Source organism: Ammodytes marinus (genome assembly GCF_949987685.1).
Source record: "Ammodytes marinus genome assembly, chromosome: 7".
NCBI lineage: Eukaryota > Metazoa > Chordata > Actinopteri > Uranoscopiformes > Ammodytidae > Ammodytes > Ammodytes marinus.
Genome location: NC_137211.1, coordinates 30,820,481 through 30,837,597, shown reverse-complemented (window position 1 = coordinate 30,837,597; position 17,117 = coordinate 30,820,481). Strand labels below are relative to the sequence as shown.

Here is a 17,117-nt window from a genome sequence, read left to right as displayed (position 1 = left end):
GAAACATGGTGGTGGCAGCATCATGCTGTGGGATGCTTTTCTTCAGCAGGGACAGGGAAGCTGGTCAGAGTTGATGGGAAGATGGATGGAGCCAAATACAGGGCAGAAAACCTGTTAGAGTCTTCAAAAGATTTGAGACTGGGGCGGAGGTTCACCTTCCAGTAGGAATACTACCCTAAACATGCAACCATATCGACAATGGAATGGTTTAGATCAAAGCATAGTCATGTGTTAGAATGGTCCAGTCAAAGTCCAGACCTAAATACAATTGAGAATATCTGGAAAGACTTGGAAATTGCTGTTCACAGATGCTCTCCATCCAATCTGACGCTAAATCTGAAGCTCAAGCTATTTTGCAAAAATGTCAGTGTCTAGATGTGCAAAGCTAGTAGAGTCATACCCCAATAGACTTGCAGCTGTAATCGCAGTGATAGGTGGTTCTGAAACGTATTGACTCAAGGGGCTGAATACTTTTGCACGCCACACTTTTCAGTTATTTATTTATTTATGAAAATAAATGAAAAACATGTTACATTTTTGTTCCACTTCACAATTATGCACCACTTTGTGTTGGTCTAACACGTGACAACATGTGGAAAAGGGGTATGAATACTTTGGAAGCCACACTACATCAGAATGCCTTGAGGTGGAATTAGTCTTTGTAAACATGGCGCCTATTTTAAATTGATTCCAAAATCCTATTTAGGGTCTAAAATTTTAAATTTCGGTGAGCTTTTAATTTGAAACTATAGGTTTGTGACCGAGGAGTTCCTGGTAGTTTTGGTGGAAACGCGTCTCATGTTAATGTGTCAGTGTCAGTATGTGTGTGTGTGTGTGTGTGTGTGGGTGTGTGTGTTTGTGTGATGGCTTGGAAAACTGCTATAAGCTGCTTGTATGTAGACCAATATATGGAAACAATAATGATGCTTGTCACATAATCACAAGTTCATTGGTCAGTATATCATAAATTACATTATGAATACATCCATGTCTGTCTGTCTGTCTGTCTGTCTGTCTGTCTGTCTGTCTGTCTGTCTGTCTGTGTTTCCAGGAGTCTGAGCTGCCAGAGAATCTCCCTCCACAAGAACATGTTCCTCTCCTTTATCTTCAACTCCATTGTCACTATAATGTGGCTCTCGCTCAACGTGGCCAACAACCAAGCCATGAATGCAACCAGCAACCCTGTGAGACGCTCAACTTATCCATACCTCTTCTTATTGCAAAAAGAATCTGCCCATGAATATCTGCTTTCGTTAAGACTGTACAATAAGGGTACATTCAGTCACTGTTAGTTGATGCAGTTAATGCTCTAAACACTTAATCAATGCATAAGTACTGCTTAGAAATGTTTACTAAGCATTAACTAACCTTTAATGTGTACTTATTAATGTTATTTAGTTAAGGATAAACTATGCTAAGGGAACTAATGTTAAGTAAGCACAACCGTTAGTATATGCTTAATTAATGCTTATTAATTAAGTATAAATTAAGCAGTGATTAATGCTTGGATAATGCTTATTAACCATTAACTAAGCATTAACTAACAGTTAATGAATGTACCCTAATGTAAAGTGTTCCTCTGCTCTCATATTTCATCATACCCTTGACTGTGTCCATTCAGGTGAGCTGTAAGATCCTGGCCGTGCTGACTCAGTATACGTCGACCTCCACCTACTTCTGGATGCTGTGTGAAGGCATCTACCTGCACACCCTCATCATAGTGGCAGTGTTTGTGGGGGAACAGCAGCTCTTCTGGTACTACGTCCTGGGATGGGGTGAGTTCAAGACAGTTTAGAGACTCCCTCGCGAATGCAGTCTCCAACTTGTCGCAAACAGTCGCAGCCCAGTGAGATAGGGGCTTAAACAAAGCACTCTCATCATATTAATAATGCATTTGCAAAACCTCATAATACTTACGTATGAGCAGCAGTCCAAGAGCAGAGTACCGGCATTATCCCCAATGATTTTCAATGCAATTTCAATATTTTCTTTTGTCTTGATTTTTTTTAAATGTATTTGTATCCCCCTATGAAGCACTTTAGCCTTATGTCTGAATTTTGCTATATACTGTATAATACAATAAACTTGCCTTGCTAACATTAACTGTTTCAAAGGTGAACATTCAAGTTAGTTCTTCCAAATTGAAGTGTCAAATCATTCATCTACTTGTAGGTACAGGTTGTATGTATGGAAGCACCTGCCGTCTTTGACATTTGAATGCTTTTGTTTTGCACTTAAAACATCACTTCATTCAAAATGCAAAAAAATGCAAACTTTGAAGCCTGGATTCACCTGTGCTGAGATAAGTGGGCTGTTCATTTCAGCCCTCATGCGGCCATTAGTGAGCCATTCCTTTGTATCTCTCTACAGCGCACACCTTCTATATCTGTATAGTGTTCCTGTAATAAGCACGGCACATGTCCTCCATGTCACCTTCACTTCTAACTCATTGCTGTTGTTGGTGGTAGGGTAGCATGACCTTCCTTAACGGAAAACCTGTATAGCAACTTGAGTCGAGTCGATAACTTGAAGTTACTTAAATAAATTGTTTTCTCAAGCACTGGTCAATATTGAGATTGTTGGGTATTTTCAGATTCAGATTCAGAAAACTTAATTGTCTGTCGTAACAGAAAATCATCTCCGACGTGGCTCGACATACAAACAGGACAATGTACTGATAGGCATTCACACAACATTGATCTCCGAGATCACACAGTGTGTATAGATCTTAAAACAAGTATAAATATTAAAAACTGTAAAAATAACAAGATAAAAGCTGTGGATATGTGCAAAGTGTAAAGTGACAGTGCGTCAGGGTTCATTTGTCCATTGTTTGTTTAAGCTGTTTATGGCATGAATGAGTTTGTGTATGTTTTTCTTAGATAGGGGTACTCTATACCGGCGGCCTGATGGCAGAAGTTGGAAGGACTTGTGCAGGGAGTGGGTGGGATCCTGTGTAATGAGGTTGGCTTTCCTTTTAACTGCCTGGCTGTGGAGTACTGATAATTGAATTTGAGTTTTGCCAGTTATTTTGCTTCCTTGATTGACGATCCGGGAAAGCTTTGATTTGTTTTTGACAGAGGTGAGGGTGAACCAGGATGTGATGTTGAACGTGAGTACAGATTCTATGAGTGATTTATAGACAGCTGTTAAAATGTCCTGTCTGACATCACAGCTCCTGAGTTTCCTCAGGAGGAACAGGCGTTGCTGTGCCTTTTTGTACACAGAGTCTGTGTGCTGGGAGAAGGACAGGTGGGTGTCGATATCTGTGCCCAGGTATCTAAAGCCCTCTACCTGCTCGACTGTCTGCCCATTCAGCCTCAGTTTTGCTTCAATAACATGTTTGATTTCCTACTCGTATAGATAAAAGGTCCAAAATGTACATGTATGTGTTTACTCTTGACTAAAGCTTGTATATTTCCTCTATTCAACCATCTTTACCACCCATTATCTCAACATAATTTTCTGAACCAAAAATCTCAACTTCTAAAGCACTTTCATCTACTAAACTTTCTATAATCTTTCTCAGCACTAATCTGAAGGGTGTTACAGATGGATTTGTTCAAATGTTATTCATTTGTGATTTATTATACATGGCCTTGATTTATAAAATGAAAAAAGGCTGTATTCAAAATCCGGAATTTCTTTTTGGACACTAATATGTTGTGAAAATGGAATAAGAATTAGAACTCTGGCGTAATCCAACATCTAGATTTGTTTTAGAGAGATTGAGGAAGTGTCACAATGATGTCTGTGTTTCCCTCTGTCTCCCCTGCAGGTTTTCCCATGGTTCCTGCCGTCACTTATGCTGTGGCTCGCGGCCTCTTCTTTAATGACAAGTATGGCCCCTAAGAGGTTTACTGTTGTTTCTATTGTCACAACCTGTGAAGCAGGCAGTTTACTGTAACATCACTACAGTCTCCTCTCTCTCGTCCACTCTGTTTGATCACCTTCAGGCTGACAAGAATGAAAAGAGATTGATTTTCTCCATTTAAAAAAAAAAAATTCTTCATTGGCATTTTGCCCACAATAACTAATCCACTTCAATTTGACTAGGACTAAACTATCCTTTTTCTCTAAATACTATTTTGTGTCTGTTCTGTCAAAAAAACTTTTTGATAACTAGTTGGCTAATTATTTAGACATGGCAGAGCAGTAAATAAAGAGGCCAGGAATTCCTTTTGCGTAGCTATTTATGTATTACAGCTTTAAGTGGTATTTGTGTGAGCCCTTAGTCGGCTGAGTTGAGGACTAGTGATGAATTATTAAGGCTACCATTCATTGGCTTGGCTTTTTAATGTCGCTGTGCATTCAACAAGATTGTTGGAATCCTGTCCAGAAATTCACTTCTTCTGCCTCTTTTGTTTTATTTGTGTTTTTTAAGGTGTTGGATCAGCTCCCATACACACCTGCTCTATATCATTCATGGGCCCGTTCAAGCTGCTCTGCTGGTAAGTCATTAATGGTGAAGTAAGCGATTTATTTATGTTAATATAAGTGTTAAATGTATAAATTACACTTATATAGTGTGCGCGTTTCATAAAGCCGATCTCTCAGTCACCCGCTCTGCATGTAATCGGCAAATAACATTTTCGTGGATCCCACTACTGATAACCAATCAGAAGAGAGAACGCTACAAACCGGCACCCGTCTCACTGACGGTGCAGGCGAAGAGAGTGACAGAGGGGTGAATGTTTATGCGCCTACAATGGCGGAGCAGGTAAAAATCCTTCCCAATAATCTGTTTTGATGGTTTTTATCATGTTTTATCACACTTATGGATCTGAGATGATGCTAGATAGCTAAACTGACCATTCTGCTTACTGAAACTTTAATTAAGGTGAGACAGTGTTAAGTTAATAGGGTCAAATTGTTGACGTATAGATATCAACATGAAACTTTGTCAGTTGATTTATAACGGGGGCGACTGTGGCTCAGGTGGTTAAGCGGGTTGGCCAACGATCCAAGGGTTGGCGGTTCGATCCCCGCCCGGCCGCCTGTGTCATGGTTGTTGTGTCCTTGGGCAAGACACTTCACCCACCTTGCCTTGTGTGAATGTGTATGGTTGCTGTATGTTTGAGGTGGTGGTCGGAGGGGCCGTTGGCGCTGAATGGCAGCCACGCTTCCGTCAGTCTGCCCCAGGGCAGCTGTGGCTACTCTCGTAGTTTACCACCACCGGTATGACTGTGTGTGAAGGAATTGAACCAGGAACCATGTAAAGCGTCTTTGAGTGCCTAGGCAATAAAGCGCTATATAAAACCTATCTATTATTATTACATTACAACTTTTATTTTTTGTGTTACCATTTTTTCAGAAATGTTCTATTAAGAATACATCTCTTTTTGAAAACCAAACATCTAAATGCTGGATGAAGCCAGAGTTCAAATCTTTATTTCATTTTTACAACATACAAAGTTCTTAATATGGTTAAAGCCTTCTCATTTAAAATTGACATTCAAAACCACTTTTCAAAAGAAGTGGTAAACAGTGCTAACTATGTTAATATTAAACAGTACTAACTATTTTAATATTAAACAGTACTATCTATGTTAGTGGGGCATTTATGTATTTTCAGCATACTACAATTGACGTGCATGTATTGGGACATCCTAAATCTTTTTCTGGCATATACTAATAGTAGGGAAGTATGGGGATTGGAACGCAGGGATAGTTCGATGCCTTCATATGGAACTTGTCAGGTGGAGCTTTTGACATTGAAATTCAAAACCCTATGTCTCTTTTAATACAAAACAGACAAAAGCAAACCAGTTTTTTGGAGACTTTCCCTATGTTCCAAATCACATCCCTTTCTTTTTACTATAGTACATACTCAAGCATGTTGCTTTCCATACTGCAAAATGCAATTGGATTTATTAGGGAATTTGGGTATTTATGGCATACTGCATTTGACATGACATCCAATTCTGGCATAATAAATATATAGTGTGGAAGTATGGGTATTGGAATGCAGGGTAATTTTCCATCAGCTTGTTATGTGAATGTGTAGTTATAGTGCCGCCATCAGGCCAATCATTGTAATTCTTTCAAAAATATGCACAGACGCAGTGGTGTAAAGTAGCCTGGTGCTACCAGACCATCTTACTTAATTTAATTTGTACAGAAGGGGAAAATCAAATTTGGCCGGAAGTAGGTAGGTGGGCGGAGCCAGGCTAGGTGTAAAGAGTACCTGAAAACAATACTTGAGTTAGAGTAGAGATACCTTACTAGACTCCGTTACAAGTCACCTTTTACATTAGCTTGAGTAAAAGTACAAAAGTAGCTGATTTTAAAAGTATTTAAGTACCAAGAGTATTGAGCTGTAAAAGACTGCATACATGTTATGTTCATTGTTGATCGAAGTATTTAATGTTTTATTTGCATAGATTAATTGTTTGCTTGGTTAAAATTCAAATGATTTAAAGGAAAAGCAGCAGATCATTAAATTTGAGAAGCTGGAACCATGACATGTTTGGCTTATTTACATTAAAAATGACTTATCAAAATAGCCAATAGAAAATCAATTTTTGTCAGTCAAGATATTGATTAAGGGGACTAATGTTTCAGCTGTGCTTGTAGGCCTATATAGGGGAGAACGGGGTAATTTGTCACACGGGTTGGTTTTCACAATCGTTGTATCTCGGAACCAGAAGGCGCTGTCTATGAAATTTTGGTATGTAAATATCCAGAATTGGGATCAGAGGTCACCTACATAGTCTCCCTTGGAGTTAGACTGCTGAATTTGAGGTGAGACGACTGTTTGTGTTTTTCATGTCAAATTGAAAATATTTAGCTCCTCAGTATTTTTCTTCTAGGCTTTTACGCAATGGGTTTATAACAAAACACTTGTTACCCATACAAAGTGTGAAGGGTAAACTATATTTTAGATTGTGGTTAGCAAGCTAATTAGTTGTCAGATGGTTGTTGGCCTTGATGCTAGCAAGAAATTCAAGTTGGGGTTGGTCGTCACATTTTTTGGGGGGTTGGTTGTCACATGTTATCTCAAGGCTGCAGCCAGAAAAGGAACCCAATAACGAAAGAAATTGTCAAGCTGTATCCTCACTGACACCCCAGAGAAGGAAAGAATAGAGCAGGAAAAGGCAGCTAGCAAAAAGGGCAACAAAATCAAAACAACCCAGTGCATCCCAAACTAGACCAGCTGCCAAGGCTACAGTAAGTTATGTAGGCCTATTTTTCAACTTGACAATGCAATTAAACTTTCAAATTTAGTTCTACTTTCTTGCCTTCTTTTTAAGATTATTCCCATTAAGATAACATTATGACAAACAACCCCATAGTGTTTGACAACCGACCCCTTGATGGGGTTGGTTGTCACAATGTGTAAGGGTGTCTTCGATGATTAATTTCTTCTTTATTACAATAAGATAGAAAAAGTGAGGGGTACATCTTTCAAGCCAACACCTTAAGCTTCAATTTAATGTAGGAATGACTATTGAAAGATGTTTAGGTGATAAGCAATTCTTACTAGAGTAAAAAGTGTGCCTACTTACCCCGTTCTCCCCTACTGTTTGTTATTATACAATAATTCATAAACTCTTAATATGTTTCATTTGCAAACATCTTAATGTGTAAAGTAACTAGTAACTAAAGTTATCAGACAAATAACAAAAGAGATTATTTCCCCTGGACTTGTAGTGGAGTGGGAGTACAAAGTAGCATGCACATAACATATTCACGTAAAGTACCGCAAACTTGACTTAAGTACAGTGAATTGAATAAATGAAATTAACATTACACCTCGGCACAGATGTTCCTTCCATTCAAGTCAAGTTAAATACTGTGTTATCAGTAGCTTTGACCGATTCCTATCTCTGCCCCTCCCTTCTTCATCCATCCATCCATCCATCCACCCATCCATCCCTCTCTCTCTATAGGTGAACCTGTTCTTTCTGCTGAACATAGTGCGTGTGCTGATCACTAAGCTGAAGGAGACCCACTGTGCAGAGTCCACGGCCTACATGAAGGCAGTGAGAGCCACCCTCATCCTCATTCCTCTGCTGGGGGTACAGTTCATCCTCTTCCCCTGGAGGCCCGAGGGTCGCATCAGCCGCGCCATCTACGACTTCTTTGTCAACGTCTTCAGTCACTTCCAGGTATAGGCATGGGGCCCGCTATGATATGCTGACGGTAAATGATAACCTTAGGCAAAAGTAGCACAGTTTCACGGTATCACGGGAGTACGGCTCTCGAATGTGTCATTTTGGACACATGTCTGGGTTAAAATAAAAACAGAAAAGGGATAGTTCAGTATATTTGAAGTGTGATTGTATGGGGTACTTAGACATAGTTACGCCTCGTTTCCACATACGCACATTCTCGTACGCAATCCAACCAGATCCGACCGAATGTCCATTCATTCCTATCTGATTCTCCGTAATGTCCGTTTGCCTCCGAAACTAAAAGTTAAAAAAATTTACCCTTTAAGTGGATTACGGCTAGACCGTATGGAAGTTTTGCTAGGTTAGCTTACATGCGATGTCTTTCCACTCTGTTAATGTTGATTGTCAAGTCAGTTAGATGATTTAAAAGTATTTGATATGAAATACAGTCAGATTTATTAGTTTAATGACACAAATGAGAGTTCCTGCGATCGCTGCAGACACGGACCCCACGGACCCCCACACTTCCTTCTGTCGGACACTAGAATAACCATCCGTAAAACGGGCACGAGTGACATACGTATGTGGAAACGAGGAGTTAGTGTGTTACCTTATGGAGATGGGGGTCAGCGCTGTCACTTTTAAAGGGTTTGGGGGAGACATTGCTGTACAGAAGAAAGAAGTTATACCTCCACATATGTAAATGCTATATTAAAACCTAAATATCCCTAAAGTTGTACGCTAAACTAACAGCCGGACAGCTGTTTAAGTTTGTTTTCTTGTGTCTCTTGAATAATCCGCAGTAGCTCTGAGTCGAGAGGCTGATTGGAGGAGTGATACAAAAATAAAGGGCTGTCTGGCAGCACAGTCAAGCTGTGCAAAAAATCTCAGTTTAGTGTACAATTGAACAGATATTTCTGTTTTCGGTTAGCATTTATATATGTGGAGAAAAAACTTTATTTCTTCTGGCCCCCTCTGTAACAGGACAATGCTAAAGTCTCCCCCAAACTCCTTATAGTGACAACGCTAACTTAATCCAAACACCATCTCCATGAGGTAACACACTAACTATGCCTAAGTGCCCCATACAACCTCACTTCAAAAATGCTGAAAAATGTAATTTTCTGAACATTAATTCACTTGACATAATAAAATAAATAATTGAATTATTCTAAGCAAAATTTGAACAAAAGAAGTCCTTTAAGTGAGCAGCTCAACAAGGGTTTTTAGACACATTATCACTTTCTACACATTTCTCTTTCAGTCAAAGTTATGACGCAGGAATATTATGAACATTAATAAACTGGTAAACCAGATCAATATTGTAAATAAGAAACTGTTCTTAATATTTTATCTGCAAAAATAAAGGTTAAAAAAAAAACTTGTATGTCAACATCCTGTGGAGGGACGGGGGCGCTTATAAGAACGGTATGAGGTCAAATAATAGTGGTTCTGAACACCTTGACTTTTTTCAAATCACGGTATACTGTACCTTGATAGCGGTTATGGACCCATGCCTAGTTCCAGGTAGAGCCAATGATAAAACTGCCCACTAGAGTTTGAACAGTAAAGGCCGATTAATTCAACTGGCCACAGAGACTCATTCAAACCATGGTTAAAGGGTCACTACGATGTTTTTCAAGGGGGGGGGGGGATTTGTTTACATTTACAGATCCTGCAGTTAGTTTACAAAATATATTTTCACTACGTATTGAATCATCATAAATCAAAATCAAATAATTTTGGGGCACCAGGAAACAAACTCAAGACAAAACTGTAGGCCTTGCTGCTGTAAAAAAAACTAACAAAAACTCAGTAAAACAGTAACTTTTTAGATAGATAGATAGATAGATAGATAGCTTTATTGTCATATGCACCGTTACAGCACAATGAAATTTGCCTTTTCAGTACACACCTCTCCAAGAAACATACAAGACAGTGACAATAACATGGGTGGACAGGAGATAGTGTAACTGCAGGGTCGCAGCGGTGCCGCGCCCCTCTTTTAGGATGCTTTCTAACTACAAACAGTGTGAGGAACCAATTTTCCTTTTGAAGAACGTTTGTTTATTCAGAGAATATACCTTACAAAATGTTTACTTCCCTGACACACCCAAAGTAACATAGTGCACCTTTAAAGAAACGCCTATATGCGGAAGTTGACTATCACCTCTTTTGTTTTTACACTTATAATCTGCATGTTTCCTCATGGATACTTTTGTCTGCTTGTGTTGTAAAGAGAAATAATTTAATTTTCATTTCAGCTTTATTTATACTGGAGAGATCAATTGAGGGGCGACCCTCATTTTCAATGTCGACTAAGTGAAAACAACAATACAAACAAAATATACAATCCAAAATATACAATCCAAAATATATCGAATATACAACAAGCTGATAAAGAGAAAAAACTATTAAACATTTAGACAGTGATGTAGAATGGCTGGAAATACAATGAAATGAGTGAAAGTACAATATAACCTAATTAAAACAGTTGCCGGTAGAGTTTGTCAGATTTAATATAATGTGTTTGAATTGGTTAGAGGATTTGATTTGTTGCTAACCTTAACCCAATCCTCTCCTTCTATTGGAAATTGGACTTTCAGTTACTCGAGTGATTTTTTTATTTGCATGATAATCTCACTGACATTTGTTTCTGTATTCATCTTTAATCTATGTCCTATTTTTCTTCCTTTTTTGCAGGGACTCCTGGTGGCAATTATATTCTGTTTTTGCAATGGGGAGGTACATTATAACTATTATATTTCATGTTTCAAAGATAATATAAACTGCTGAAAAAAACCTACAGGTTGATCAGTTGTTATGACACGCAATGTAAACTGTTGCGTCATGTAGAATAAATGCATGTGATAAATCTGTGAAACTAGTCAAACTAAACTTTAAAGGAGTAGTTCAAATCTTTAAAGTGTTTAGCTTTTTGCACCGTCACAGCACTTTCAGGGGCCTGTTGCATAAAACTAAGATAAGGGATTAACCTAGGATATTTTGGTTATCCTGGCTTGCGTTAGCCATGATCCGGTTGCATAAAAGCGGAGGGACATAAGTTACCATGGAGATTTATCCTTCACGTTTAGCCTGGTCCCGACCAGGCTAAACTTATTCTAAACTTATTCTGTTGCCTGATTGGCTCAGTCAGCTGTCACTCCGATCTGAAATCAAGGTGTTTAACAGTTATTCCATGATCTTCTGTGTACTGCTTTAGTTTCATTAACCTGTTTTAAGGTACCACATAAAAGACTGCATTGTCATTTAGTTAAATAGTTCTTATTTTTTATTATTTAACCTTAACCATTTATAACAGTGTTAATTTTGGCAGCATATTCTGATTTAGTCTTAGTCTTTTGAATATCACACCATTTAGTCTTAGTCCTATTTTAGTAATCTGAAATATTTTAGTATTAGTCTAGTCTTAGTCAACTAAATATAAACACATTTTAGTTGACTAAATGTACAGCAGACTTAGTCAACTAAGGGTATATTCACACATGCCGTGTTTAGTTCGGTTGAAACGAACTCAGATGCACTTCTGCCTTCGGTGCGCATCTTTCAGGCAGGTGTGAATACAGCAATCGCACTCGGGGGCGGACCAAACAAACGCTCCGAGACCCAGCTGAAGAGGTAGTCTCGGTGCGTTTCCAAAGCCCAGAACAATATTACATTTGATCGAGACATGACGCGTAAACATGCTGAATGTGTTCAGCGATCAGATGAAGGAGAGGGGAGCGTCTCTCGCACAGTGCCAACAGGTTCACGCTGCGCAAGAAGTGTGTGTTTTTATTTTGCTTCCCATGTACGGGACCGTCAATACTGTCCCTGTGTCAGTTTGGAGCTGAACTGCGCCGACCCAGCTGATACACAGCTTAATCAGCTGAGTGTCAGCTTGAGCCTATTCTTCTCGCGTGACGCGCGTCCAGCACCAAAAATACAGTAAAAATTATGTTTCACATTGTAGGCTACAAGCCACATAACGTGGCATTGACATAGGGCTACATATTATAACCATATGAAACAACAATAATTTGATGTTTTTCCTCATTATTTATAGGTTAGATGAAGGCCATTTTATTATTTTTGACCCCATATTATATCAATGATATATATTTCGCAGTTTTAACTTTGTGCTTCCTGTTTCTCTCCACCCCAGAATGTCTGTCCAATGAATGAATAACCTCAGATCACGTGTGGTTTTGCTTCGTAATGCTGGTTCACTTGCAAAAGGGGCAATATGAAAGTGGACCACACCAAACAAAAAAAATCAAAACTCTATTTGGTCTGGACCAAAGCAAGTGAACTAACGGACTTTCCCTGTGTGAATACACCCTAAGTGTTTCTTTCTTCATTGAATGGTATTAAGTTTTGAATATGCAATACAGACACAGATTTAATGGTTGTAATACAAACCATGTATTCTATTTCATTCCTAATAATCTCGCATAAAATCAGTTACCTGACTGAATAGGGGGGGCTTTAAGAGCCTGTGCCCGGGGGCCCATTATCTCATGATCTGTCTATGAACCAACTGGATTCCACAATCTTTTTTCTTTATGCGGGGAGCATGCACAAGAATTATTTATAAAAAAAAATTTAAATAAAGAAAAAAATTGGTGGGGGGCCCCACACTAGGTCTTGAAACGGGCCCCGAGATCGCTAAGGCCGCCCCTGGGCAGCAGCAGAAGCACGCAGTTAAGGCGCTGACAAAAGTGAGCAACTGCGCTTTCCTTTAAACAACACTGCTGCCGCTGTGTGTGTTCGGACTTCTATTGCATTGCATCAAAGCCTTTTTGATAATAAAATGAGAGGTTTTAATTGAACGCTGTCCTTGCGTCGGAGACTGTTGATTGTAACTTACTCGGGTGAAAACAGAAACTAAAGTTGGGGGGCGGCAGTTTCACAGTTAATTTCCTATATAGATGCGCAGTCAGTTTGGGGACATGGTTCTGTGTAGTCAAGCTCGAGACACAGCCTACTACAAACAGATCGCGGAACTTAGCCGTTCCCCTAGACAACGTTAACGGGAAGGATATCCCTGTCTATCATTTTGTCCATCAAACCGCAGAGTTTTTCTGCACAGCGGCTCACTCCACCCGCTCACACTGGCGAGGTCTCCCGTCGATTTTCACCGACACAGGGTTGTATTCGCTGCTTTGCCCTGATTCGTCCCCCCCTAACATTTTCGTATCGTTCCTATTCGTTGACTATAGTGTCAGTTATATTCGTCTCAGTCTTCGTCATCATATCTGCCTTTTTATTTAGTTTTTATTTAGTTTACGTCCGTGAAAAAGGTTTGTTGACTAATATTTTCGCCATAGTCGACTCTTAGTCAACAAAATTAACACTGATTTATAATTAACTTAATTATAATTACATTAAGATGAAATGATATAAATTATAATAATTTATGTGATAGTCTGTTCATATTGCAGGCTATATTTATACAATTGATTATCGATGGCAGATGACGTTGCAAATGTGGGTCAAATAAATTCACTTTGTACTTATAACTATATCGAGGTGCATCTAAAACAAAATGAAATATCAATGAAAATGTCCTTTTTTCTACACGTTTACCGACTCTACACGAATACGAACGAGAGGTAAAACAGAAGAGAAGAGAGGAGAAGAGAGGAAGATTTAACTCAGCTTTTATTCCACATGTGAATTGGGATTCAAGTGGCCTTAAATATTCCCCTTGGCCAAGTCCGATCTAAGTGATTCTCTCTGTTGGCGACAACCTGATTAAAATCAATATGAAAAGAACGCATGGATCAAACGAGCGCTTGTTGTAGTCAATTTTCGGAGAATAGGCTAGTGTAGTTTCACGCTAGTGACTCACGTCAGCAATACTCGCCGTCGCGCAATGACGTCGGTTAGGAAAAGTGGAGTCGAATTCATTTGAAACAGTGCTGTCTTTTCCTATGTTCGATAGGAATCAAGATTCAAGATTTTTATTAGTGTCCCAAGAGGGCAAATTGGTTTACAGCGAGGAGAGGCGACAGCACATAACAGTACAAAACAGTGACGGACGCAAACATCGCAACATGTACGCAGGCCTGGGCACTATAGTGCAAAGAATCAGGGAGAAACCAACACAACACAGTCAGTTCCTTTCCCTCCACAGATTAAGACGGGCCACGCTGGGGATAGAGTCTTGCTGTACGGCAAAACTTGCCCGAGATATGACCAGAGAGTTCGGGCTCTTAGTAAAGAGAGTTCCCGCTCTGAGAAGGCAGTCCAGGGCAACTTTCAACTACTGTTATCCTCCTAGCTCCGACAGGTAGACTCAGGTCTTACCGTCATAAAATAAAATAAAATAAAATCATAAAATAAAATCATAAAATCATAAAATCAATAAAATCTAATAAAATCATAAAATAAAATAAAATAAATTAAATCAAACATAAAATCCTAGAAACGTAACATCATAAAGTGCCAAGATAAAGTGCTATGTGGTCAACAGCAAACAATCAATAGCAGCAAAATAAAGTGCAGAGTGCCGTTAGCAGCAATGCCCACAACAGCAACAATATCAACAGTACAGTACCATAAACACCATCAGCTATATAAAAAATCGAAAACCCAGTCAACAATAGCAGCATTTATCTGCTGCAGGCAGCATTGGTTGCTCGAATCGAGGCAGGGGCAAAGGAAAACTTGTATCTGTTTTTGGTGGTCGTAGGGCACCTTTCACCTTTCATATCTCCTTAACCCCGATGACGTTTAGGGGTTAAGGTATAGGAAAGGAGGCTTATAGGTTAGGAGATTGGACTATTCGTAGAGGCCCCTGGGTCTACTTCCGAAAGCTGTGGGCTGGCACTTAACATAATTACCCTTTTCATCCTGGATTGGCGTTTATGCAATTGACTAATCCAAAGTGCCCAGGCTAGACTTTGTCAAGGCTGGCTTTATCAATCATCCTGGATATCTTAATTCCACTTTTATGCAATAGGCCCCTAGTTTCCTTCCAGTATGTATTTTGTTTATTAAATGACATAACGTGTACAAATATAGAGCGCAACATAACATGGTAAAGAAACAAGTCCCAACAAGCACACAGGAGCGTTTAGTGATGCTGTAAAGTTCATCTTTTGACCTGCTCCCCTTGACTACCAGTGTTTGATTTCTTCATTAAAAAATGCACACAGTTACAGGAACGGTTTTTGTTGCCTTTTTCTTGAGCGGGGAGGGGGGGGGGGGGGGGGGGTAAGGCAAGCTCAAAATTATAAAAATAAGAATAAAGTATGTTCACTGGTATTGTTTTTATCTCACTCGACTATGCATCTGTTTTGTGGCCAGGCCCAGACAGCGCTGCGGAGGAAGTGGGCCCAGTGGAAGACGGCCTGGGGTAAGACGGGCTGGGGAGAGACGCACAGGGCCAACAGCCACTTCAGCTACCATCACAACTCCTCCATTACAGAGAGCAGCAGGGCCACTGTCAGCCTGGAGCTGCCCCCCTCTCCTGCCCCCTGCCTGGCCCCCTCCCAGCAACACACATACCCTCAATCCATGAGCAATGGACTGCAGAACAACAGCAAGGAGGAGGAGGAGGAGGAGGAGGACATGCTTCACAAACTGGAGACCACTGACATCTGACTGGACAAAGCATGGTGATGGCTGCGGTGCCAAACATACACTCACTTACTGTCTACAGACACAGTGAGGCAGAAGGATATTTAAAAAAAAAAGGAAGTTGAATTTTTCAAAGTAATGGTTCATTGATTGCTCAGTCGATGTTGATGATGGAGTTATCGGAAAAGCACTTAATGTTCACACACACACACACACACACACACACACACACACACACACACACACACACACACACACACACACACACACACACACACACACACACACACTGGTAAAAAAACTAAACATTTATATCATGGTGTCATAATGTAATCCTTATATTGTAATGGTTTTCCTTTGTTCTGTTGCAGGGATAACGTCCATGCATTTCATTTATTGTTTTTTTTAATAATATATTTCCTGTTGGGAGGGTGCAAATCCCAAATATGTGGATTTGAAAGGCAGAGCTGTGTGTTTAGTATGTAAGCCGTTTTAATAGCTTCTCAATACATTCACTACTGTGACCAATGAATGTCATGGCCCACTGTTGTGACGTGCATTTATCTCTGACTATATAGATTATAGAATAATCCCTGGCCTACGCAAAACCAGCATCCCTATCTGAGATGATGCTCAAACTAAATACAAACACACCATAGTAAGAAAATCAATATAGATGTCCAGATGGCAGGCAACAGAAATAGGATTTGGTCAAAACTGAGTGAGATCACAATCTAATAAAGATAAAGCCTAAATGGTGAAATAATCACAGCTAGCCTTAGCTGAAGTTCAAACTACATTTACTGATTTTTCCCAGCATTATTTGTAATATCTGTTTGGATGAATTGACAACTGGTAACTCAGTTTGTTATAACTAAATGAGTCGTACAATCCAATCGTGATCAAGAGAACATGAATGCTAACGTTAATTGACCAAGCTATAGTCTGCTGCTTAAGGTAGCAAGGTTAGCATTGTAGCAATGGCTGCATCACAAGCTTTGAACTATTCTACAGTCAAAAGCTGCGTGGTTTTCATGTTTGAATGTATTACATTATATATTATATTATATATTGAAAATGAATAAATTGTATTAGTTTCTATATATTAATGGTCAACAGAATAAATAAGTTTACAACACACAGGTGGCAGGGTGGGGATCGAACTGCCAAACCTTCGATCATTGGCCGACCCACTCTACCACCTGAGCCACAGTCGCCCCAACTGGTGCAGACATAATGGAGCTGTGTACGGCTGCAGTCATTTCTGTCTCGGTCATTTCATCCCAGGGTTTGGGCCAAAAAGTAGTACACAAACATGCACTATACAGGGTGAAATGATGTCTGTGATGAGTGTTTGTTCATGTGCATTTAGCTATAGCCCCTACTGCTTTATTAAAATTGGTGGGAAAAAAA

General features: G+C 39.5%; 1 protein-coding gene across 1 annotated transcript in view; it reads left to right on the top strand.

Annotated features, from left to right (window-relative positions):
• Positions 1 to 15,991, top strand: part of calcrl2 (calcitonin receptor-like 2) — a 50,592-nt gene extending 34,601 nt beyond the window's left edge. Inside the window, exons 7-13 of the mRNA XM_080031938.1 lie at positions 1,052 to 1,184; positions 1,622 to 1,775; positions 3,779 to 3,839; positions 4,385 to 4,451; positions 7,893 to 8,111; positions 10,821 to 10,862; positions 15,432 to 15,991. Coding sequence (XP_079888064.1) covers positions 1,052 to 1,184; positions 1,622 to 1,775; positions 3,779 to 3,839; positions 4,385 to 4,451; positions 7,893 to 8,111; positions 10,821 to 10,862; positions 15,432 to 15,728 — 973 coding nt within the window. The 3' untranslated portion in view covers positions 15,729 to 15,991. The remainder of the gene's footprint in view (positions 1 to 1,051; positions 1,185 to 1,621; positions 1,776 to 3,778; positions 3,840 to 4,384; positions 4,452 to 7,892; positions 8,112 to 10,820; positions 10,863 to 15,431) is intronic.
• Positions 15,992 to 17,117: the final 1,126 nt, after the last annotated feature.